This window comes from Coregonus lavaretus, assembly GCF_964263955.1.
Source record: "Coregonus lavaretus genome assembly, chromosome: 28".
NCBI lineage: Eukaryota > Metazoa > Chordata > Actinopteri > Salmoniformes > Salmonidae > Coregonus > Coregonus lavaretus.
In genome coordinates, this window is record NC_140015.1 from 21,698,362 (window position 1) to 21,724,237 (window position 25,876).

The 25,876-nt window shown below is 44.0% G+C and overlaps 1 protein-coding gene across 1 annotated transcript in view; it reads left to right on the forward strand.

Annotated features, from left to right (window-relative positions):
• Window positions 1-25,876, forward strand: part of LOC311104027 (alpha-1,6-mannosylglycoprotein 6-beta-N-acetylglucosaminyltransferase B-like) — a gene marked incomplete at its 5' end in the record, with an annotated part of 92,175 nt that overhangs the window by 14,594 nt on the left and 51,705 nt on the right. Inside the window, 2 exons of the mRNA XM_084145678.1 lie at window positions 21,875-22,022; window positions 24,513-24,622. Coding sequence (XP_084001804.1) covers window positions 21,875-22,022; window positions 24,513-24,622 — 258 coding nt within the window. The remainder of the gene's footprint in view (window positions 1-21,874; window positions 22,023-24,512; window positions 24,623-25,876) is intronic.

Here is a 25,876-nt window from a genome sequence, read left to right on the forward strand (position 1 = left end):
GTGGGGTTTTAAACCCTATGATAGAGGTAAATGCAGAACGCTGTTTGAAAGTGGTTTTATTTCGTCTGCTAGGAAAAATTGAAGAATTTCCATTTTTTCTCTGTGGATGTTAAACTTGCTGAAATGTGAGAGCGCTATAATGGACGTTATGGGTATGTTAGGTGTACGGGGATCGCGTGGTTTGTGGGAGGTTGTTGAATGTTATTGGCAGGAGATTGCTAGCTAGTTAGAGGTGAAAGCTAGTGTGGGTTTTCGTTGGGTGATGTCATTTGCTCTATGAACTGGAAGTAGATGCTTTGTGTGGCACTGGTGGAGCGACGGGTAATGGTACTTTTATGGTGAAAGTTGTCAATGTGTGCAGAGGGTCCCTGGTTCGAATCCAGTAGGGGACAGAAAGCAAATCTTTTACATTGATGTTATTGATGTGGATTACTGGTTTCATTGATAACATTATAGGGAAGATGTCCTACCAATCTATGTCGAATAGGATAACATAGTAATTGAAATAGCATATTGGTGAATTGGATGTTTTATTGGTTTATATTTAGGAGAATGAGAATATGTTATTAGGTAGTATTGCTTTGTGGAGACGATTAACTAATGAAGAACATGTCTCGGTAGTTAAATAAGGAACGATATTTGATAATTGATCATTTTATTATGACATTATATTGTTTGTTTAAACAGCAGTGAGTTATGATGATGTTTTATTACTTCAGATAACGATGAATTGTTTATAGTACGTTGAACCTTGGGAGGTAGTTGTTGCTGTTGACTTGATGGATTAAGTAGACATCTTTTTATGGGTTTTGGATTATGAAACAATAAGTTTATATTTGGGGGAAAAAAAAAGAAAACATCGATGCAACAGTTTGCGACGTTTAAATTACTAAAAAGGGGTTATAGGTTTATGATGTTTTGTGTGTAATTACTATCTTTGGATTGATGATTATATGTTAACGACATGTATACTTTCTCTTCCAGGAACATGGGGATTTCTTTATTGGGAGGTTAGAAAAGTCTGTAGGCTAGGGTGGAACTAGTTAGTAAAATTAAGTAGTTTTATTTTTAGGTTGTCATAGGGAGTTACAAAAATAAATAAGGCCTGGCCATTTTTGTTTGGTTATTGTTTTACTATATGGTGTTCAAATAACCACAAACAAACTACTTAGTATGAAATGTTAGTTGTATAGGATTTTTATTTCTATTTGGGGTTTTTTGACAGGATGGAAGTGAAATATCTTAAAGGGGCATACACATGTAAGGGGGTTATTTACTGAGGGATAAGTAAATATGTATGATTTATTTTGAAAAGAGCTGTACTAAGGAATTACAACATTTATGAAAACTATTGATGGTTGTTAGGAGTAGTATACTATAGGATGAAACAATTCATTGAATGATTTCAATGACCTCTGAAATCTGTCCTGGCTTTATAGTGTGATCTGATCACCCGCACTATGAATTCTAGAGGCATGCTGAATTAAGGGGTTGGATAAAATAAGGATAATTGTGAAGAAGTTTACAAATTGGAAAAATCCTATATATAAATGAGTCTAAACAGGACAAGGATGTAGTGAGAGAGTTAGTCCTGAATGAGAAGTATTCATTGAATAGTGTTATGGAATACAGTTAAGTAAAGATATGCTCAAGGGTTGTCATTTTAAGGTTAGTTATTATTTTAGGTTTGATAGGCAATATTGTTTTGTTTTGTTTTTGTACACATAAATCACGATGTGATGTATGTGTCCAAGGGGGGAAGTTGGGATTACAGAGGTTTTAATGGTTTATTATGGTTTTGTGGGGAAATATGCAAGGTGTATTAAGGATGTGAAAGTAGTAATAATGTGTTATGGGTTAGGTTAAATAATTTTTGTTTTTGTGATAGGAGGCATGGTGTAGAGGTGGTCTGTCTATGAGATACATGGACTACAACAAGCTGGAAGCAGGTGTGCTTCATAATCTCAAGGCTTCTCTTGACGGATGAGAGGACATGAGTAGCATACTGTGTCTCACCTAACCTAACAATGTTCTTAAGATTTTCTTTTCATGGGTGAAGATAGCTATGTCCAACTGAGTAGGATAATCTGAGTATTTTCTGTGCCCTGGAGACTATGTGATGGCAAAAGACTATAGTACCAGGTGTTGTTGGCTACCTTAATGATGGTAAAACTGGTGGAGACAGATACTAAGATTAATGTTTTCCACTATAGGAGTGTTCCAACCTCAGCCATTGGGTAGTATTGTAGTTTTTTGTGTGTGTCTGTGCTTGTGTTTTTGCAGCAGTAACTCTGAGTTTCCTTATGAGAAGGCTGATAGAAGGACACTTTTCACAGACCGATGTCGATAGATTGAGAGGGACTTTGGCTGATCCGGAGATCCTAGTGATGGGGGAAGGTTAACAACAGAAGTGACCTACATATTGTTGTCCAGGTTATACCAACGATGGTACGGATAGAGGGGAGTATTGGGTATCATCTTAACCATTGTACCAGAGTGAGGGAACTGATGATTGAGAGATTCCAGATCTCCAAGACGCACCAGATATCCTTATCATTGATTTCTATGTACTTGACTAGTTACCTGAGAATAAGGGGAATGGAGTACTGAGAATAATAATAAAGAGCAGAAGAACAAGACATAGAAGGGATATAGAAAGGAGTAGAATGTAGATTCTTGCACAGGCAGGAACCATAACTAAAAATACAGGAAGGGATCACTATTAAAATACTAGGGTTAAATAGTATTGGTGTGTGAGAAACCAGCACAAAGAGTATGGGGAAGTCACATGGGGTAGTGTGACCTTAAGATAATGAAAGAAAGAGACAGGTGAATCATAGACATAAGGAGAACAGTCCAAGACTTAGATAAACAATTTGATGTAGTATTTGGTGTTAGATTTCCAGGGGAAAGTGTTATTAGAAGAGAGAAGTATAAGCAAGTGTTAGAATAGGAACAAGGAAAGGGAAACTTAATGTCAAATAGAGTATGAGAAAAATATAGGAATGTTACAATAAAACAATTGGGTTATATAATTTGGGAAGAATTCAAGGGAGAATGTGAAACATAATGATTTGTCATGTAGATGATGTTACTAGGGATGTTTTGGATTGGAAATTAACTCAACTGAACTGTTATGATCTGTCCTTTCCTGAGGTTACAACGGATGGTGTCGTAATGCATTGCAGAGATCAATTGGCTCAGAACGGTGTAAACCTCAATAAAAACCAAAAATCCTCTACTTGGCTGAAGAGGAAACAACAAAGGCGTTGAAGATGTTCCTGTTCGACCCACTTCTGCATCAAATCAAAGCAATATACTGGGTTGCACATGGACAAAACAGGATGATGGTGGAGGTGTGGTGGTTCAGGTGTGACATTGGAATTGGGACATTGCTATTGGAAATTCAAGATGAACTATGAACAACATAATGAAGAATAATGAAGACGCCAGAAGATTGAGTGCCGGTAGAGGAAGGAGTGTTAGTTGAGGTAGTATGTTGATTAAGGAGGTATTATACACTACTAAATTTATAGTAATTTGGACAATGCATTAGGGTACTGATCTGATGTAATTCTTGTTATGAGGAAGTTAATGCTAGAATTATTATAATATAAATATACATTCAGCCAGTATGGATATGTGCCAAGGTGAGAGTTTTAACTTTGAATGATGGAACAAAGGTGACTAATTAAGAATTGTCATTTTAAAGTTGTTTTGGGTAATTCATTTGATTATGATTATAAATTATAAGTGGACTGACTGATCTGAATAACTTATAATATTAATGCTTAGTGATGTTGACATGGCAATTAATTAATTAAGATATGGATATTGATTATTTTAATTGTTATAATACTTGTGATATGAGTGATTAATTTTTGTATTGATGGGACAATATTATAATGTCCCAAAGGGGGGATATGTGGTGTTATTTTATGTATCATGAAGGCAAGTTTAGGGAAAGGTCAAAGGTAAAATAATAATATTAGTAATAAGCATGGATATGTTGTAAAATTGAAAATCTATATGCCTTGGAGTGTTTATGGATTGAGAGCCAGTTGAATTCAGAGCAGAGATAATTATGTGTTTTTCATGAAAACTTCTGCAGCTGGTTTAGGAATGTGAATGACGTGATGGCTGTGGAGATAGAAGTAACAATGGAGCTAGTGTTTGCGTTTCTTTATGTTTATGACCTTATGACCTGACACATGGCCACATGCACATAATCTCAGGGGCTGGAGAGGATGATGAATGATAAATGTTGTATAATGTATTATGAAATGATAATGGTGAAACAGAATGAACATGTTTGATATTTTATAATCCAGATATATGTTTAAATAATGAATATAGACATTAAGGATATGATGTGTTATTTTACAGGTTTTTTTTAAACTGAGGCCATGGGGTTGTTCTAGACATCTGGTTTGCATTTACATTAGTTTTTTAAGAAGGGGCTTTTGAGAAGGGGCCTAGGCACGCAGCCAATAGAATGATCGAATGAGAGGGTGGTACGAACTAAAAAAAAGTTAGGAATGTTTGTACATGTGGCTATAAAATTGAGCTCTTGGCGAAAAAGGGACAGTCTTTGTCTCTTTGGAGAAAGGCTCGGCTTTGTTTTTAAATAAAGTCTAAATTCTTAAATTCACAGGCTCTGATGTCTTGAGAGATATTTTTGAGTTAATTATCTAGTAAAATGTTTCTACAACAATAGGAGGAGAGGCAGATGCAGGTTTTAATTGAAGCCGTGGAGAAGCATAGACAGATAAATTAGTGCAGATAGTTTCCTCTTTCTGGGCTGTCAGGTGCAATGAGGAGAGAGAGGATAAGTGACAGAGGTTGTCGGCTCTAATAGGTTTGGGTTCTGTCAGCTCCACCATGGGTGCCGGGCACACTAGAGCAACTCAATCTCAATCAGTCTTCATATTAATGAATATCCATATGAGGAGTGAGAGCAGCAGGGCTAGGGGGAGTGTGAATCTACCAATCTAGCAGGTGAGAGAGGAGATGGGGGAGGGACTGACACCCCAAGGGTCCTCAACCAGGAAACCAACACACACACGCACACACACAGTACTCTCGAGTTATATGTACCAGCCTAATTAAACCTTTTATGAAACACTGCACATCTTCACTTTTCACAATCAATAGTTTTATGACTTGGTGGATAAATTAAATAGGCCCCTGTGACTTTATAGATGAGCTGTAACTAATTGTCTCTCCCACCAAAATCATGGCTCAACATTTCTCATTTGTACAGAATCTTCTACAAAGCCCCATGAAAAACTGAAGGCTATTGTCTATAGGGATATGAAAGCATACATGTAATGTTATATGCGGAAACCACCAATAATTCACTACAGTATGGTATGTGCAGGGTCAGGTGTGTGGGTCTTCTGTGCATGTTATAGCCAAGACATTGAATATATTTTTTCATAGTGAGTGACTACATTTGTTTGAGTGGCAAAGAGACGCTACAGCACACTTATAGTAGTGATGTGGGGGGTCGATACAGTTACATATTGCAATATTATTTTTGGATGATATTATATTAGTATTTGACTCTTTTTTTTGCTAATGTACGTAGCAATAGGTAGTGGGAGTCGGCTGTACCAGTGCCAAAACCTGTATTTTTCATCCTATAGCTTGTTCTCCATCTTCTTTTTAAATAGTGAGCCAACATGTCTTCAGCACTTTTATTTCCATGACTGATCAAAACTAATTTTCTGAAGATGGTGGGAGGAGCTATAGGAGGACGGGCTCATTGTAAAGACTGGAATGGCATTATTGGAACGGTATCAAACACATGAAACATATGGAAACTACATGTTGGACTCCGTTCCATTACATCATCTAGATGTTGGAGCCCGTGTGTCTGCAGGATTAGCGCAGTGTGATGGGACACAATGCAAAGCCATCCCTCTGTGATGCTGCCGGAGAGTGTCAGCCCAAATCCACACACAGCACAGGAGGCTGAGGAAATGATGCGAACAGACAGCCACAGTATCAAAGGCAACACAGAGGTTGACATTAGGCTACGTGCATGGCTTGGCAAACACAAGCATTAAGCTATATCATGTTTGTGTGCCTGAACTGAAGCCTTCCTGGATTACAGCATACTGGATGCACAAACAGGCATGGATGATGCTTTACTGTTTTCGACTCCAAAATGGTGTCCATGTTTTTCTGTCTTTTGCCAATTTTCCATGATAGATTGTTTAAATTTACTAGATTTCAGGATCCATGCCACAAACATTTTGATGAGCATTACTACCCAAAACTTGGAGGATGACTGCTCACGATTGTTATGTTAGCTCTCAATGACGCAAGGCATGTTTCATACACTTGTAGTTTCCTGCAGTCAAATGACCAAATCGCCCTCTAGTGGCCTCATGAGAGGAATATTATTAATATTTTTCATAATTTCATAATTAACATTTTGTTTCGTTTTTTACGGTTTTGATAAATTTCAGTCTTTTGTGATGTACTGTACCAGTCAAAAGTTTGGACACCTACTAATTCAAGGGTTTTTCTTTATTTCTTTACTATTTTCTACATTGTAGAATAATAGTGAAGACATCAAAACTATGAAATAACACAAGTGGAATCATGTAGTAACTAAAAAGGTGTTCAACAAATCAAACTATATTTTATATTTGAGATTCTTCAAAGTAGCCACCCTTTGCCTTGATGACAACTTTGCACACTCTTGGCATTCTCTCAACCAACTTCACCTGGAATGCTTTTCCAACAGTCTTGAAGGAGTTCCCACATATGCTAAACACTTGTTGGCTGCTTTTCCTTCACTCTGTGGTCCAACTCATCCCAAACCATCTCAATTGGGTTGAGCTCGGGTGATTGTGGAGGCCAGGTCATCTGATGCAGCATTCCATCACTCTCTTTCTTGGTAATATAACCCTTACACAGCCTGGAGGTGTGTTTGGTCATTGTCCTGTTGAAAAACAAATGATAGTCCCACTGTGGTAGCCATGCTGGTTAAGTGTGACTTGAATTCTAAATAAATCACAGACAGTGTCACCAGCAAAGAACCCCCACACCATAACACCTCCTCCTCCATGCTTTACGGTGGGAAATACACATGCGGAGATCATCCGTTCACCCACACCGCGTCTCACAAAGACACTGGGGTTGGAACCTAAAATCTCAAATTTGGACTCCAGACCAAAGGACAAATTTACACCGGTCTAATGTCCATTGCTCGTGTTTCTTGACCCAAGCAAGTCTCCTCTTCATATTGGTGTCCTTTAGTAGTGGTTTCTTTGCAGCAATTTGACCATGAAGACCTGATTCACACAGTCTCCTCTGAACAGTTGATGTTGAGATGTGTCTGTCACTTAAACTCTGTGAAGCATTTATTTGGGCTGCAATTTCTGAAGCTGGTAACTCTAATGAACACATCCTTTGCAGCAGAGGTAACTCTGGGTCTTCCATTCCTGTGGCGGTCCTCATGAGAGCCAGTTTCATCACAGCGCTTGATGGTTTTTGCGACTGCACTTGAAGAAACGTTCAAAATTCTTGAAATGTTCCGGATTGACAGACCTTCATGTCTTAAAGTAATGATGGACTGTCGTTTCTCTTTGCGTATTTGAGCTGTTCTTGCCATAATATGGACTTGGTCTTTTACCAAATAGGGCTATCTTCTGTATACCCCTCCTACCTCCCCCCCTCCTCCCTCTCTGTGGATGACTTCGTCAACCATTTTGAAAAGAAGGTTGACGACATCCGATCCTCGTTTGTTAAGTCAAATGACACTGCTGGTCCTGCTCACACTGCCCTACCCTATGCTTTGACTTCTTTCTACCCTCTCTCTCCAGATAAAATCTTGCGACTTGTGACGGCCGGCCGCCCAACAACCTGCCCGCTTGACCCTATCCCCTCCTCTCTTCCCAAAAAACCAACACTCGAATCCCTCTGATGTCAACAACTACAGACCAGTATACCTTCTTTCTTTTCTCTCCAAAACTATTGAGCGTGCCGTCTTTAGCCAACTCTCTTGCTATCTCTCTCAGAATGACCTTCTTGATCCAAACCAGTCAGGTTTCAAGACTGGTCATTCAACTGAGACTGCTCTTCTCTGTGTCACGGAGGCTCTCCGCACTGCTAAAGCTAACTCTCTCTCCTCTGCTCTTGTCCTTCTAGACCTGTCTGCTGCCTTTGATACTGTGAACCATCAGATCCTCCTCTCCACCCTCTCTGAGCTGGGCATCTCCGGCGCGGCTCACTCTTGGATTGCGTCCTACCTGACCGGTCGCTCCTACCAAGTGGCGTGGCGAGAATCTGTCTCCGCACCACGTGCTCTCACCACTGGTGTCCCCCAGGGCTCAGTTCTAGGCCCTCTCCTATTCTCGCTATACACCAAGTCACTTGGCTCTGTCATATCCTCACATGGCCTCTCCTATCATTGCTACGCAGACGACACACAACTAATCTTCTCCTTTCCCCCTTCTGATAACCAGGTGGCGAATCGCATCTCTGCATGTCTGGCAGACATATCAGTATGGATGACGGATCACCACCTCAAGCTGAACCTTGGCAAGATGGAGCTGCTCTTCCTCCCGGGGAAGGACTGCCCGTTCCATGATCTCGCCATCACGGTTGACAACTCCGTTGTGTCCTCCTCCCAGAGTGCGAAGAGCCTTGGCGTGACCCTGGACAACACCCTGTCGTTCTCTGCTAACATCAAGGCGGTGACCCGATCCTGTAGGTTCATGCTCTACAACATTCGGAGAGTATGACCCTGCCTTACACAGGAAGCGGCACAGGTCCTAATCCAGGCACTTGTCATCTCCCGTCTGGATTACTGAAACTCGCTGTTGGCTGGGCTCCCTGCCTGTGCCATTAAACCCCTACAACTCATCCAGAATGCCGCAGCCCGTCTGGTGTTCAACCTTCCCAAGTTCTCTCACGTCACCCCACTCCTCCGCACACTACACTGGCTTCCAGTTGAAGCTCGCATCTGCTACAAGACCATGGTGCTTGCCTACGGAGCTGTGAGGGGAACGGTACCTCTGTATCTTCAGGCTCTGATCAGTCCCTACACCCAAACGAGGGCATTGCGTTCATCCACCTCTGGCGTGCTGGCTCCCCTACCTCTGCTGAAGCACAGTTCCCGCTCAGCCCAGTCAAAACTGTTCGCTGCTCTGGCACCCCAATGGTGGAACAGGCTCCCTCACGACGCCAGGACAGCGGAGTCACTCACCACCTTCCGGAGACATTTGAAACCCCACCTCTTTAAGGAACACCTGGGATAGGATAAAGTAATCCTTCTACCCCCCCCTTACCCCACCCCACCCCCCTCAAAAAAAAAAAAAAAAAAGTAAAGTGGTTATCCCACTGGCTATAAGGTGAATGCACCAATTTGTAAGTCGCTCTGGATAAGAGCGTCTGCTAAATGACGTAAATGTAAATGTAATTGGCTCAAACGCATTAAGAAGGAAAGAAATTCCACAAATTAACTTTTAAGAAGGCACACCAAGATGGCGTAGCAGTGAGTTCGTGTTTTCTGTAGTGTCCTTGTGTAAATAGCCAGTTTCTTTAGTTTTTTGTCTATTTTGTATATATTTCTCAATTTTACTTTTTTACTTTTCATTCTTTAACTAAATATACTTTCCTGCAACCCGCCTCACCCAACGTGGAAAGGATTCTATTATTTCTTTATAACTTTTATCAAGAACCTTAAGCTGAAACTAGTCTAGCTGCAACCGAATGGCTGTGGTAGCCAGCTAGCTAGCTACTTGCTATTAGCCACCGTTAGCGTCTTCACCATTGTCCGTGGCCTGCACTTCCAGCTCTAGCTCTAGCCTGGACAATTTGTCGGCCAGTCTGCACAGCGTGCTATCGACCCAGAGCATATCGGATTTTCTGCCGGAATCACTGGACCCTAGCGCCGGATCATCGCAACTAGCTAGCTGCAACCGAATGGCTGTTGTCGTTGGCTAATTACCATTGCCCCTTAGCAAGCATCAGTTAGCCTTGAGCTAGCCTCGAGCCAGGCCCATCTCCCGGCTATCTACCTCTCTGTCAACCGGATGGGACCTCCTAGTGTTGACACGGAGCCCCGCCGATCCAACACGACTGGTCTGCCGATGAAATTGTCTGATGTGGTTTCAACAGGCTTCCCGTTACGACGTCGACCACAATGATCCATCTACTAGCCCCGGACCGCTAGCACACGCAAGCCGTGCCTCTTGCTCGCCAGTGCTGTAGCAGCCCCCGAACTACCTCCGAACTCTCCTATTGCTCTTCACTGGACCTTATGATAACTCAGCTATACAGCTGATGCCTGCTGGACTGTTCCTTTATACGGTACCGCATCCTGTTTATGTTTAGCCTCAGCCCAAACTTTGTCACCATTACCAGCTGTTGTCTTAGCCGACTCAATCGGTGCCTCCAGTGATGCTATCTCTTTCATCGTTATCCAACGCTTAGGTTTACCTCCACTGTACTCATATCCTTCCATATCCTTGTCTGTACATAATGCCCTGAATCTATTCTACAATGCCCGGAAATCTGTCCCTTTTATTCTCTGTACCCAACGCACTAGAAGACCAGTTCTTAAAGCCTTTAGCCGTATCCTTATTCTACTCCTCCTCTGTTCCTCTGGTGATGTAGGTTAACCCAGGCCCTGTAGCCCCCAGTATCACTCCTAATCCCCAGGCGTTATCATTTGTTGACTTCTGTAACCGTAAAAGCCTTGGTTTCTTGCACATTAACATCAGAAGCCTCCTCCCTAAGTTTGAGTTATTCACTGTGTTAGCACACTCTGCCAACCCTGATGTTCTAGCAGTGTCTGAATCCTGGCTTAGGAAGGCCACCAAAAATTCAGAAATGTCCATCCCCAACTACAACATTTTCCGTCTCGATAGAACTGCCAAAGGGGGTGGGGTTGCAATCTACTGTAGAGAGAGCCTGCAGACCTCTATCATACTATCCAGGTCTGTGCCCAAACAGTTTGAGCTTCTACGTCTAAAAATCCACCTTTCCAGAAATAAGTCTCTCACTGTTGCCGCTTGCTACAGACCCCCTCACCCCGAGCTGTGCCCTGGACACCATATGTGAACTGATTCCCCCCCATCTACCCTCAGAGTTCGTACTGCTTGGTGACCTAAACTGGGATATGCTTAACACCCTGGCCAACCTACAATCTAAACTAGATGCCCTCAATCTCACACAAATTATCAACGAACCTACCAGGTACAACCCTAAATCTGTAAACATGGGCACCCTCATAGATATCATCCTGACAAATTTACCCTCTAAATACACCTCCGCTGTCTTCAACCAGGATCTCAGCGATCACTGCCTTATTGCCTGCGTCCGTAATGGGTCCGCGGTCAAACGACCACCCCTCATCACTGTCAAACGCTTCCTAAAACACTTTAGCGAGCAGGCCTTTCTAATTGACCTGGCCCGGGTATCCTGGATGGATATTGACCTCATTCCGTCAGTAGAGGATGCCTGGTTGTTCTTTAAAAGTGCTTTCCTCTAGATATTAAATAAGCATGCCCCATTCAAAAAATTCAGAACTAAGAACAGATATAGCCCCTGGTTCTCCTCAGACTTGACTGCCCTTGACCAGCACAAAAACATCCTGTGGCGTACTGCATAAGCATCGAACAGCCCCCGCGATATGCAACTTTTCAGGGAAGTCAGGAACCAATATACACAATCAGTTAGGAAAGCAAAGGCTAGCTTTTTCAAACAGAAATTTGCATCCTGTTGCACTAACTCCAAAACGTTTTGGGACACTGTAAAGTCCATGGAGAATAAGAGCACCTCCTCCCAACTGCCCACTGCACTGAGGCTCAAAACACTGTCACCAACGATAAATCTACAATAATCGAGAATTTCAACAAGCATTTTGCTACGGCTGGCCATGCTTTCCACCTGGCTACCACTACCCCGGCCACCAGCTCTGCACCCAAGTCTGGACCCCGACTCTATTCTCTGTGTATATCAATGATGTCGCTCTTGCTGCTGGTGACGCTCGGATCCACCTCTATGCGGACGACACCATTTTGTATACATCTTGCCCTTCATTGGACACTGTGTTAACGAACCTCCAAACGAGCTTCAACGCCATACAACACTCCTTCCGTAGCCTCCAACTGCTCTTAAACACTAGTAAAACTAAATGCATGCTCTTCAACCGAACGCTGCTTGCTCCCGCCCAACCGACTAGAATCACTACTCTCGGCGGGTCTGACCTAGAATATGTGGACAACTACAAATACATAGGTGTCTGGTTAGACTGTAAACTCTCCTTCCAGACTCACATTAAGCATCTCCAATCAAAAGTTAGATCTAGAATCGGCTTCCTATTTCGCAACAAAGCCTCCTTCACTCATGCTGCCAAACATGCCCTCGTAAAACTGACTATCCTACCGATCCTTGACTTCGGCGATGTCATTTACAAAATAGCCTCCAACACTCTACTCAGCAAATTGGATGTAGTCTATCACAGTGCCATCCGTTTTGTCACCAAAGCCCCATATACTACCCACCATTGTGACCTGTACGCTCTTGTTGGCTGGCCCTCACTACATATTCGTTGCCAAACCCACTGGCTCCAGGTCATCTATAAATCACTGCTAGGCAAATCCCTGTCTTATCTTAGCTCACTGGTCACCATAGCAACACCCATCCGTAGTCTGCACTCCAGCAGGTATATCTCACTGGTCATCCCCAAAGCCAACACCTCCTTTGGCCGCCATTCCTTCCAGTTCTCTGCTGCCAATGACTGGAACGAACTGCAAAAATCTCTGAAGCTGGAGACTCTTATCTCCCTCACTAACTTTAAGCATCAGTTGTCAGAGCAGCTTACCGATCACTGCACCTGTACACAGCCATTCTGAAATTAGCCCACCCAACTACCTCATCCCCATATTGTTATTTATTTTGCTAATTTGCACCCCAGTATCTCTATTTGCACATCATCTTTTGCACATCTATCATTCCAGTGTTAATACGAAATTGTAACTATTTTGCACTATGGCCTATTTATTGCCTTACCTCCATAACTTACTACATTCGCACACACTGTATATATATTTTCTGTTGTATTTTTGGCTTTATGTTTTGTTTACTCCATATGTAACTCTGTGTTGTTGTTTTTATCGCACTGCTTTGCTTTATCTTGGCCAGGTCGCAGTTATAAATGAGAACTTGTTCTCAACTGGCTTACCTGGTTAAATAAAGGTGAAATAAAAAAATAAAAAAACACCTGTTAATTGAAATGCATTCCAGGTGACTACCTCATGACGCTGTTTGAGAGAATGCCAAGAGTGTGCATATATTTTGATTTCTTTAACACTTTCTTGGTTACTACATGATTCCATATGTGTTATTTCATAGTTTTGATGTCTTCACTATTATTCTACAATGTAAAAAATAGTAAAAATAAAGAAAAACCCATGAATGAGTAGGTGTGTCCAAACTTTTGACTGGTAGTGTATATAAAGTTTAATATTGGGACGCAAACTCAAAATGGAATACATTTAAACTCTTAAGGTTAATATTTTTTTCAGAAAGAGAACAAGTACACATGCTCTTACGGTGCTTCGCAGAGAGGGACTTGTTCTTTTCGGAAAAGGTCTGGATGAAACGCAAAATAATAACTTATGTGGGAGTGCCCTTTGGCAAGGCTTTCATCTATCTGAACACTTGTACTTCAATCTAAATTACATGCGGCTCAGATTCAGAACAAACCGTCTCCAGGCAGTAAGAGCTCTCAGCTAAATGAATCTTTACCGGAGTGATCAATAAACCAAGTTGGAATTTGATTAGTACTATGACATTATATTGCCAACCAGGGCAATACTCACGTCACACCATTGATTCATACATGCCTTATTAGCCCACTGGGAGCCCCTCTGGTTCCTGAACTTATTATCTGTCCTCACCTCAGAGGCTCTGATGACGGGCTGCAGGAATCCGTTGTAGTTCAGACGCCAGACTCTCAGGACCTATAATGTTAATCATTTATGTGTCCCTACTAAAAGTCAATGAGAGAGCAGACAATTAGTAACTGTTCATGCAAAGCTGTTCGGAAAAGTGCTACACTGATCTAATTTGTTTTCCTATGAACAGCTGGAAAGAAACATAACACAGTGTTATGAAAAAAGTGGTGAATGTAAGCTAATTCTTTTTTTTAATGTTACAAGTATTCTGTTTCTAACAACCCATAGTACAGCCGAGCTATACAAACAAACAAAGTGAAAGTCTGTTTGCTGTCCATCTACAGTGGGGAGAATAAGTATTTGATACACTGCTGATTTTGCAGGTTTTCCTACTTACAAAGCATGTAGAGGTCTGTAATTTTTATCATAGGTACACTTCAACTGTGAGAGACGGAATCTAAAACAAAAATCCAGAAAATCACATTGTATGATTTTTAAGTAATTAATTTGCATTTTATTGCATGACATAAGTATTTGATCACCTACCAACCAGTAAGAATTCCGGCTCTCACAGACCTGTTAGTTTTTCTTTAAGAAGCCCTCCTGTTCTCCACTCATTACCTGTATTAATTGCACCTGTTTGAACTCGTTACCTGTATAAAAGACAACTGTCCACACACTCAATCAAACAGACTCCAACCTCTCCACAATGGCCAAGACCAGAGAGCTGTGTAAGGACATCAGGGATAAAATTGTAGACCTGCACAAGGCTGGGATGGGCTACAGGACAATAGGCAAGCAGCTTGGTGAGAAGGCAACAACTGTTGGCGCAATTATTAGAAAATGGAAGAAGTTCAAGATGACGGTCAATCAGCCTCGGTCTGGGGCTCCATGCAAGATCTCACCTCGTGGGGCATCAATGATCATGAGGAAGGTGAGGGATCAGCCCAGAACTACACGGCAGGACCTGGTCAATGACCTGAAGAGAGCTGGAACCACAGTCTCAAAGAAAACCATTAGTAACACACTACGCCGTCATGGATTAAAATCCTGCAGCGCACGCAAGGTCCCCCTGCTCAAGCCAGCGCATGTCCAGGCCCGTCTGAAGTTTGCCAATGACCATCTGGATGATCCAGAGGAGGAATGGGAGAAGGTAATGTGGTCTGATGAGACAAAAATAGAGCTTGCCAGGGCAACTAAGGAGTGTCTCCGTAAGAAGCATCTCAAGGTCCTGGAGTGGCCTAGCCAGTCTCCAGACCTGAACCCAATAGAAAATCTTTGGAGGGAGCTGAAAGTCCGTATTGCCCAGCGACAGCCCCGAAACCTGAAGGATCTGGAGAAGGTCTGCATGGAGGAGTGGGCCAAAATCCCTGCTGCAGTGTGTGCAAACCTGGTCAAGACCTACAGGAAACGTATGATCTCTGTAATTGCAAACAAAGGTTTCTGTACCAAATATTAAGTTCTGCTTTTCTGATGTATCAAATACTTATGTCATGCAATAAAATGCAAATTAATTACTTAAAAATCATACAATGTGATTTTCTGGATTTTTGTTTTAGATTCCGTCTCTCACAGTTGAAGTGTACCTATGATAAAAATTACAGACCTCTACATGCTTTGTAAGTAGGAAAACCTGCAAAATCGGCAGTGTATCAAATACTTGTTCTCCCCACTGTATGTGACCAGCTATTTCAAACCAGTGGTGGAGGCACAGTGGCTGTGAAATGAGACTAGCCGGCCAGTGCTTTGCTCTCAGCTTGCTACATTATGGCTATCTAATTAGAATTTGTTTATAAAATCGATTGTGTTGTGGCACTTCCAAAATGGAGTCATTAAAGGAGATTAGTTCTTGTTAAATGGGCCCTTATTTAACCAGTAGATGAGGAATGACATGGAAATGGCCCACATTAGCACCCAGATACGATTGGCAAACCGGCTGCTGAAACACCACTAACAGCGCAGGACTCTGTGAAAACACATTAGCCCGTTCACCTCCAGGAGATAGGCTAGTCGCTGTAGCAATAAATAGAGATGGCTGATGAACAATAGATTGCCAACATATATAAAATAATTCAAAAATGTACTGTGTGGGAGGGGTGTTTAGTTTCGATAATGATGATTTATGGGCGAAACGTGTGAGAAACGTCATTATTGTGAAGCTACGTTCCAGTTCCACCTACACTCAAAGCCCAGGGGCAGTGTTTAGACTCAATGCGGCAGGCAAAGCCTCCCTGGAACTTGGCACCTGCTTTATAGCCTCTACTCTGGTTGAGACACCGTCTCTGTAAGCCTCATGCTTCCCTGTGGAACAAATGCCTCAATAGAATTACTCTTGATATTGAAAATTAGTAATGACTTCTACGTAGAGACATTTTTGCTATTGTTGAATTATTTCAATCACTAGCATTACTGTAGGGCGGGCGTATGCTATCTTTCAGCATTCTATAACAGTTATTACCAGGAAAATAAGAGATGTGTTTCTGTACAATACAGATCTCCCTTCCTCTCCTTTGAGTCATGTTGTTGCCAAACTGGTCCAGTCTGGGGATTTCATTTAAATGGATGTGCATTCTATGTATGTATGAACAGCTCCTGCTGTCAGCCTTAGTGAATGTAGAGAAGCCTATCTAGCCTCTTTATTTATTCACTATAGACAGGCATGGAAGATGTAACCATGATAGGATGAAAGGAAAACATTTTAGACAAAAGCGTGTATGTATATGTACACACACACACACACACACACACACACACACACACACACACACACAGTGGACCTCCAGTGCAGGAAGATCAATTCCATTCTAATCAGGGTTTTTTCCCCCTGATTAAGCACTTGCTCTTGAGTTTGTTTTGTTGTGTGGTTTAATCTATGGTCAGTTTCGTTTTTACTGACAAAGGTGACTTTCTCATAGACGGTGACAAATGAAGTCTGACAGTGAAAGCAAGTGAGTCTGCACACAATGCATTTTTAAGAGCCTAATACGCTTGATGAATGAGCACATAAAAGGTTAAGCTGTATTTCATTCACACCACAATCACAACATTTTGGGGCTGTTGTCGGTCAGTGTCAGTGTTCTCCAGGACTCAGTCTGTCAGACATAGCTAAGGATAAGGCTATTATTTAGTTTTGTATCTAGACTTTTTGTACAATGACCTAAGAGGAACACTCTTCTCTTTTTTTAACAGCTTGTTAACCAGAAGCTGTACTATTCTCATTTATTTCACTGCAGAGATGGTTTATATTGATTCAACATTCTGTTTGACTTGGATGTGCTCTTTTGTTAATAATACCTACATTACGGAGTTAAAGCAGAGTAATTAGGTAAACATAAGAGAGAGCATGGCCGTGACGTGAGTGTGGTGCGTTGGAGAACTGAGTTGACCCTGGTCTAATATCTACGGGCTCTTTCATTGACCAGGTGAGGGCTAACAGCATCATTCTGGTTCCCCTGCTCTCCCTGGGTCATGGGTAATTGGAGCTGAGAGAGAAGGAAAAACAAAACTGTCAGCCTAATTTGTTCCCTTCCTGTTTGGCCCTGTGTTCTCTGTCTCAGTAATGAAGGTCAAATGAAGATGCATTTTTATTTTTAATCCCAGCCCCCGTCCCCGCAGGAGGCCTTTTACCTTTAGGTAGGCCATCATCATTAATAAGAATGTATTCTTAACTGACTTGCCTAGTTAAAGAAAGGTTAAATAAATAAAAGAGAAACTCCTGGATGTTGTGGTGTTTTGTCCAGGTGCACCGAAAATACCACAGGGCCTGGCTGGGATATTAATGGGACATCTGTCTGCAATGCATTGCATTTCAAATGCAACCGTGGGAGGGGGGAGCAGGAGGATTGTCCCTCAGGTTCTGTGTTGTACTTAGCCCAGGGATTGATTGTTTAGTTAGAGTAACTCATTCTGGATGGTGCTGATATGCTGACAGTGTGGATCAAAGAGGCAATGGTGCTTGTACTTCCAACATGTCTGATTTAACTGGCAGTTCTCTTTGTCAAAATAGCAGTTAACCACAAAACAGATCTCAATCACTATCTATCACTTATCTCTCTCTCTCTCGCTCTGTCTCTTTCTCTGTCTCTCTCTGGGTCTCTGTCTCTCTCTCTCTGTGTGTGTGTGTGTGTGTGTGTGTGTGTGTGTGTGTGTGTGTGTGTAAAGTAATGTAGTTTACCAACATTCAATCAGTAAGGCTGGTCTGAATGGATCGTCACTTTTCATTCATCTAGTACACTCATATAATTCACATCACTATCTCACTCATCATTATAGCAGGTATTTATATGGTAGTGGTTATAATGATTCCTCCTCAGCATAGCCGGTATTTATAGGGTAGTGCCTATAACATTACCTCATCAGTATAGCCGGTATTTATAGGTAGTGCCATAATGTTATTGCATCAGCATAGCAGGTATCTATGGTAGTCTCTACAATGTTACCTCGTCAGCATAGCAGGTATTTATAGGGTAATGTCATACTGTTACCTCATCAGCATAGCGTCACGTCTCTCCTCCGCCTTTACTATTAGCAAGCGTGCGGAATGTCATTCACCTATTAACTTCAGCCCATGAGCATGGCACACTAAGGCATTTCCACCACAGTTGCTAATTAACCTATGGGCTCACTCGTGCAATAATTACTTTACTTTCTTTCAACCAATAGACCCCTTGTCACGATCGTCGTAATGAGTGGACCAAGGCGCAGCGTGAAATGCGTACATCTTTTATTGAGTACTATTAACAACAACAAAACGAAACGTGAAGTCCTCGGTCATAAACACAAACCTACACGGAACAAGATCCCACAAATAACAAGTGCAAAACAGGCTGCCTAAGTATGGTTCCCAATCAGAGACAACAAGCCACAGCTGCCTCTGATTGGGAACCACCCCGGCCAACATAGAAATAAACTATCTAGAAAGAAACACATAGAAAACAAAACATAGACACTACACACCCTGGCTCAACATTTAAGAGTCCCCAGAGCCAGGGCGTGACAGTACCCCCCCCCCCAAAGGCGCGGACTGCGACCGCGCCAACTAAACCCAACAGGGGAGGGGCCGGGTGGGCATTCCGCCTCGGAGGCGGATCCGGCTCCGGGCGTGACCACCACTCTCTAGCTACCCCCCCGTAGCGCCCCTGGTCTGGTCCCGCTGGCTGGAGCTGGACTGGACATCGGTGGAGCGGATTGCTTAGGCTCCGGTGTGGAGCAGCTGACCGGTACCTGACCAGGCACCAGTGGAACAGGCACGGGCTGTGCCGGACTGACGACGCGCACCACTGGCTTGGTGCGGGGAGCAGGAACAGGCCGGGTCGGGCTGGCAACGCGCACCACAGGCTTGGTGCGGGGAGCAGGAACAGGCCGGACCGGGCTGGCGACGCGCACCACTGGCTTGGTGCGGGGAGAAGGAACGGGCCGGACCGGGCTGACGACGCGCACCACTGGCTTGGTGCGGGGAGCAGGAACGGGCCGGACCGGACTGGCGACGCGCACCATTGGCTTGGTGCGGGGAGCAGGAACAGGCCGGACCGGGCTGGCGACGCGCACCACAGGCTTGGTGCGGGGAGCAGGAACGGGCCGGACCGGGCTGACGACGTGCACCACTGGCTTGGTGCGGGGAGCAGGAACAGGCCGGACCGGGCTGGCGACACGCACCACTGGCTTGGTGCGGGGAGCAGGAACAGGCCGGACCGGGCTGGCGACGCGCACCACTGGCTTGGTGCGGGGAGCAGGAACAGGCCGGACCGGGCTGGCAACGCGCACCACTGGCTTGGTGCGGGGAGCAGGAACGGGCCGGACCGGGCTGGCGACGCGCACCACAGGCTTGGTGCGGGGAGCAGGAACAGGCCGGACCGGGCTGTGGAGACGGACTGGAGGTCTGGAGTGAAGAGCTGACACAACCCGTCCTGGCTGAATGCCTATTTTTATACACTCTGTGTGAGGCATCAGCACAGGACGTACAGGGCTGTGCACTCGTACTGGCACTACAGCACGTGGCACTGGCACAGGATATCCGGGACCGAGGAGGGGTACTGGAGGCCACGAGCGTTGAGCCGGCACACTCCGTCCTGGCTGCATCCCACCTTAGCACGACACGTGCGTGGTGCTAGCACAGGACGTACAGGACTGTGCCGGACCACTCGCGGCACAGTGCGCAGCTCCGCATACCTCGGAACCTGCCCAGTCTCACGCTGCCTAGCCTGAGTACGGGGAGTTGGCCCCCAGCCCCCCAAACCAGGTGGCCTCCTAATCCACAAACTCGCCCTGTAGCTGCCTCCAGCAGCCCCGTCGTCCATGCCGTGTGCCCCCCCCAAAAAATGTATTGGGGTTGCCTCTCGCCTGTCCGACGACGGCCCGGTTGGCGCCGCTTCTCCTCTCCTGCCTGGACATCCTCCCTCATCGCCCTCCGGTAGCGGACGGCCTCCTCCTCGGTGATCTTCCCCCAACCGAGGAGGACATCCACTAGCGTTACCTCCGGCGTTTGCTCCTGGACACGCTGCTTGGTCCTTAATTGGTGGGATCTTCTGTCACGATCGTCGTAATGAGTGGACCAAGGCGCAGCGTGAAATGTGTACATCTTTTATTGAGTACTATTAACAATAACAAAACAACAAAACGAAACGTGAAGTCCTCGGTCATAAACACAAACCTACACGGAACAAGATCCCACAAATAACAAGTGTAAAACAGGCTGCCTAAGTATGGTTCCCAATCAGAGACAACAAGCCACAGCTGCCTCTGATTGGGAACCACCCCGGTCAACATAGAAATAAACGATCTAGAAAGAAACACATAGAAAACAAAACATAGACACTACACACCCTGGCTCAACATTTAAGAGTCCCCAGAGCCAGGGCGTGACACCCCTTTCGAACATTGCCGCACGAGGGCGATGAGTGCAAGTTGGTTGCAGAACACGGGGGTTCTTATAGAACTCCAGCAAAAATAGCCTCTATTTACATGTTGCTTATTAGTGCATTTCACACTACTTTTGGATTATAATTGGATTTTAAGGCTTGTATGAATGTCCTGATTTAATATAATGTTTGTGTCATCACAAGTCAACTGCATTATACTTAGAAAACACTTCAACTTTAACCAGTAAAATGGCTCTTAGGCTGTAGCAAAAGCTAGCCAATGTCAACGAGCGTTAGCATTCTTGCTAACAACTGCTGCATCCAAAATAGTTAAATATATTCTTAGCGACTGTTCAAGCAAGAATCAAAACATCATTGTAAGGTTATGAGAACCCCCAAAAGTTATAATAAAAACAAATCTAGGCTATGTTGAATAGGCGCAGATGGTGATGGCTCTCTTACTGCAGCCAAGAGTCGCGCGCATCTGTGCGTGAAGTCAGTGTGTCGTGTACCGGAAAAGGGTCTATGGGCATGAATCTAGGGAAATATTTATATGTCAACTCAAACCTTGCGTCTCCCACTTGCTGTTTTGCAGCAACAGTCTTCCAATGACTTCCCCACCACCACCAACTGAAGGCCCTTCATCTGATCCCTGTTCTCCCAGTGGGTGGGGGGGTTTGGTGCCAGCTGCCCAGCATAGAGCAACCTGTCATCAGCATCTGGCTCTGAGGAGCATTCCTCAGAGACGAGGCCTACCCCAAACTATTCAATCAAATTCCATATTGTATTCTGTCTCTGTTGTCATTCAGTTAAGCCTGTCCTCGATTGAACTGTATTTTGCTCTTCAGGGCTGGGGTCAATTCGAATTGAAGGCAGTCAATTCAGGAAGTTAAAAAATAAAATAAAATTGAAACACTTTTGAAATAAGTAGTGTATACTCCTCAGTTTGAGAAATCATTGAAAATAGATGCAGTTTTTCCACATTTTGAACTGTTATTTAAGTTTACTTCCTGAATTGACAGCCTTCAATTTGAATTGACCCTAGCCCTGGTGCTCTTATAATCTGACCTACTGTATGTGTCTGTGTGTTGGCAGTGCTGGGAGGTCCAGAGTCTCGCGGGGTGCTGAGGAAGATCAGTGATATGCTGGAGGTCATCATGAAGAGGATGGACACTTTGTCCAAACTGAGCAACACCACCACAGACTCCCACAGGCTGGATGAGCTCAGCTCAGCACTGGACAAGTATGGTTCTGGGGTTTGGTAGCAGGCCTGCCAATACATAATGTATGGTGTATGCATGTACAGCATGTGCATGTATTTGTGTGCATATAAACAAATAATTGGAGGATATTTAAACTAGAAGTTGTCTCATTAGTCTCAACATTTTCATATCTATTTGCCCTGTTATTGGGTGGACATGGACAGTCAGACAGGGATGCTGCTCTGCCAGACATGCAGAGGCTAACAACCCGGAGTTTTCTCTTCCATCTCCATGGCAACACAGGGGGTTGGGAGGCTCCCTCCTGCCGAGGTTTGCCTGTGTCTGACACTCTGGCCCTTCTGAACATCCCTGCTCCTACACTCACTGTCTCACACCAGGAAAGTAATCCCGGCCCAACCTATGCCTGAGAGTTGAGCTAACTGCCAGGATGCAGAGTTTTGGATGTTTGATATGGATTCTAAACACAAGAGTAGACAGTATTGTTAGAACATAAATAACTCTCACTATTCACATTCTGTAATGTACAGGCATCTAATTGGCCTCTTTGGGAGGTACTGTAGAAATGTTCAAGATTTTCTTCCTAAATGTTGCCGGAGAGAGGCCATTCATTGCTGTTTAAGTCAGCCTAACTGTAAGCGATGATAAAAAGGGGGAGCATCTCCAGGCTTCAGCAGTTTACCTCTGGTAATAAAATGGTCTGCTTGGTGACCTGCTCAGAATTCAGCCAAGGTGCAGTTTAACAGATAGAAATAAAGAACCCAGAGCCATTCAGAGTCCTCTGTTTACTTTAAAAAGTAATCAGCCATCTCTCTCTCTTTAATGCTGTATATGGTTCTCCAGGGCCAGACACCCATTGTAAATGTAGTAGTGGTGTTCTATAGAGGGAGGACAGGATTATCTGTCTGGCCAGAGGAATGTTTCCTATTCTGATCTGTCTGTGCTGCAGTCTGGGGCTGTCTAGAAGACAGCTCTGTCTCTGTCTGGCTCTCATCTGTTCTGACATGCTGCTTCATAGGAAGGAATAGGAAGTGATGGCTAACACTTGCCCGCAGGGCAATACATGATCAAGTGAGATTGGAGGGGGATTTTATGCAAAGTTATGCAGCATTTTAGACACACATACCACACACATGCTCATACACTTATACCAAAAGCACTGGTCTAGACCATTTCTTCTTTAAAAAACCCTCTCAACCATTCATTTAAATGCATATGTTAGATAAAGCTGTACAGTTTGAACAAAAGCAAAAGCTCAGTGTTGAACACTGTGTACAGTAGGTGTCTCATTGATATGACAGGGCTGTTAGACCACAGGTATTGATCTGGCTCTGGTTAATACTCCCTGATAAACAGTGTCTTCAGCTCTGCAGAGTCCATCTATAGTGCAGTAGTACTCCTTAAGACCAGCATCAATCCCATTGGAGGGTCCTCAGCTTCTCCTGACCAGGTCACAGCAGCCTTGGGAATAGACTACAGGGCTGTAGACCCAGTAGAGGCTGAAAGGACTGATGATAACTCTGTCTCTGAGGCCTTGCTTACCCATGGCTATGACTGTGAGAACATTTGGTCCTCAGTTCTCTACAGCACACACAGGAGCACTGTTCTTTTATACACAATCATCATGGCTCCATAAAGACAGCTGGGAATCTCTCAGTGCCTCTTTGGACCTTGTTGTACCATCAGCTAGGGCTGAGATTTCTGTCTTTATTCGAAGGGAGCCAAGGCAAGTTCAAAATGTTCACACTGCCATAATGCTTCAGCTTGGAGTTCCCTGGGTACCTTCCAGTTTTCACTGCTAGGGCTTGAGATAGCCCTGAACTCACAGCTATCTTCCTCTTTCTTTCTCACTTTCTCTTTCTTTCTGATTGTTTTGCCACCACTAACATGGCAACAACAAGCCATGGCAGTCAGCTGCCATAAAAGGCATTTACTAACAACCTAATTGCGCTCTGTTCTCAGTCTCCCAGGGACCTACTTTAATGTGCTGAGTCACATTTTCATCTCAACAAATAAATTGTGTCAGTGTTTAAAAGCTTTTCTATTTCACGCTCCAACCAAGTTCCATACAATTGGCATTTCCTCTGCTTGTTGAAGCTCTTCTCTGTCGGGAGGGAAAAGTAAGCAAATACTGTAGGAGGGTGGAATTAGATGAAAGAAGTAGCGTTCTATGTTTCTTTGTGTATATATTTCTGGGGAGTTAAAGGATTGAGATAAAGGATAAAGATTGCATGTGCATTCCTACTGGGCACAGACATCAATTCAACGTCTATTCCACGTTGGTCCCACGTCTTTTAATTGAAATGACGTGGAAACAACGTTCATTCAACCAGTGTGTGCCCGGTGGGTTGTCACAGGGGAAAGAAATAGCAGAAATGATCAGGAAGAAATAGAAGACATGCCTAACACTTCATTCACATGTGCCCTATTGATGGTCATTCCCGTGTGTGTGTGTGTGTGTGTGTGTGTGTGTGTGTGTGCGTGTGTGTGCGCGCGTGCGTGCGTGTTGGCAGGATCCAGCCGGTGGGTCTGGTGGAGAGGATCCAGGCCATCGCCCAGAACATGTCTGACATGGCCGTGAGGGTGGAGCAGATCCTACAGCGCAGCTTGGCCACCAACAGAGGTACAAGAGACACACACACATGCATACACACCCCTTTCACACACACACATCTGACCACTCTTCACATTTGAAAGGTAATTGTATATGTCTGCCATGAACTTGTTACACTTTAAGACGCTATTGAACATGACAGGCAGCATTTATGACAGTAGTTCAAATTATGAGTCTACATTAATGTCTTTGTGAGAGCTAAGCTGCACGAGGGCTCTATCTCCCTGTCTCAGCATAATTATAAATAATGCTACATGATGTTCAATGCATGCTGATGAATTCCCCTCTAGTTAAGAAGATCTGAGCCTGTCAGCTTTGTTGTATTAGCTGCCCTCTCCATTACTTTATTTGCCGCGGATATGAAACAGAATACATTCTGCTCAGTTCATTGTGTTCCTGTTCTGTTTGAGCAAGAGATACAGTAGGCTACTTACATGCATAGCGAGACTCACTTTACTAGCCGACACATTAGAATGCCACTTATAGACTATTGTCATTATTTGCCTTGTCATTGAGTAAAGCAGACATGTCCTATTCTGTAGAGACTGTATTTTCTACCAGAACCTAATCCCCTGGCTAATTATGTGACACCGCTAGCGTTAGCGCTCCACACTGTGACTGCTGTAGTTATAATGGTAATCAAACAGAATGGCTGCTAATCCTTTGTCTGTGATTGTGCTCACTCAGGCTTAGCGGCACGCTGGTAGACGAACAGCATCCGCTCTCTTTAATAAGGCTAATTGGAGCTGGCTGCTGACGAGAAGGAGGGAGGGAGGCCGGGGAGAGAGGGAACGAAGGAGTGAGACTGAGGAGAGAGGGAACATGGGGGAGAGAGGGGATTTTATTAATCAAGCCCACGCAGTTTTGTCTATCCACTGTTCTCAGTATGCATCAGAGATCAGCAAGGGAAACCAAGCTTTCAGAAGTGGCTGTTAACTAACCCGGCAGGGTGTCCAATGTTCTGTTCTATCCCCATGGCCAGGAGAGTTAACTAACCCGGCAGGCTGTCTAATGCTCTGTTCTATCCCCATGGCCAGGAGAGTTAACTAACCCGGCAGGCTGTCTAATGCTCTGTTCTATCCCAATGGCCAGGAGAGTTAACTAACCCGGCAGGCTGTCTAATGCTCTGTTCTATCCCCATGGCCAGGAGAGTTAACTAACCCGGCAGGCTGTCTAATGCTCTGTTCTATCCCAATGGCCAGGAGAGTTAACTAACCCGGCAGGTTGTCTAATGCTCTGTTCTATCCCCATGGCCAGGAGAGT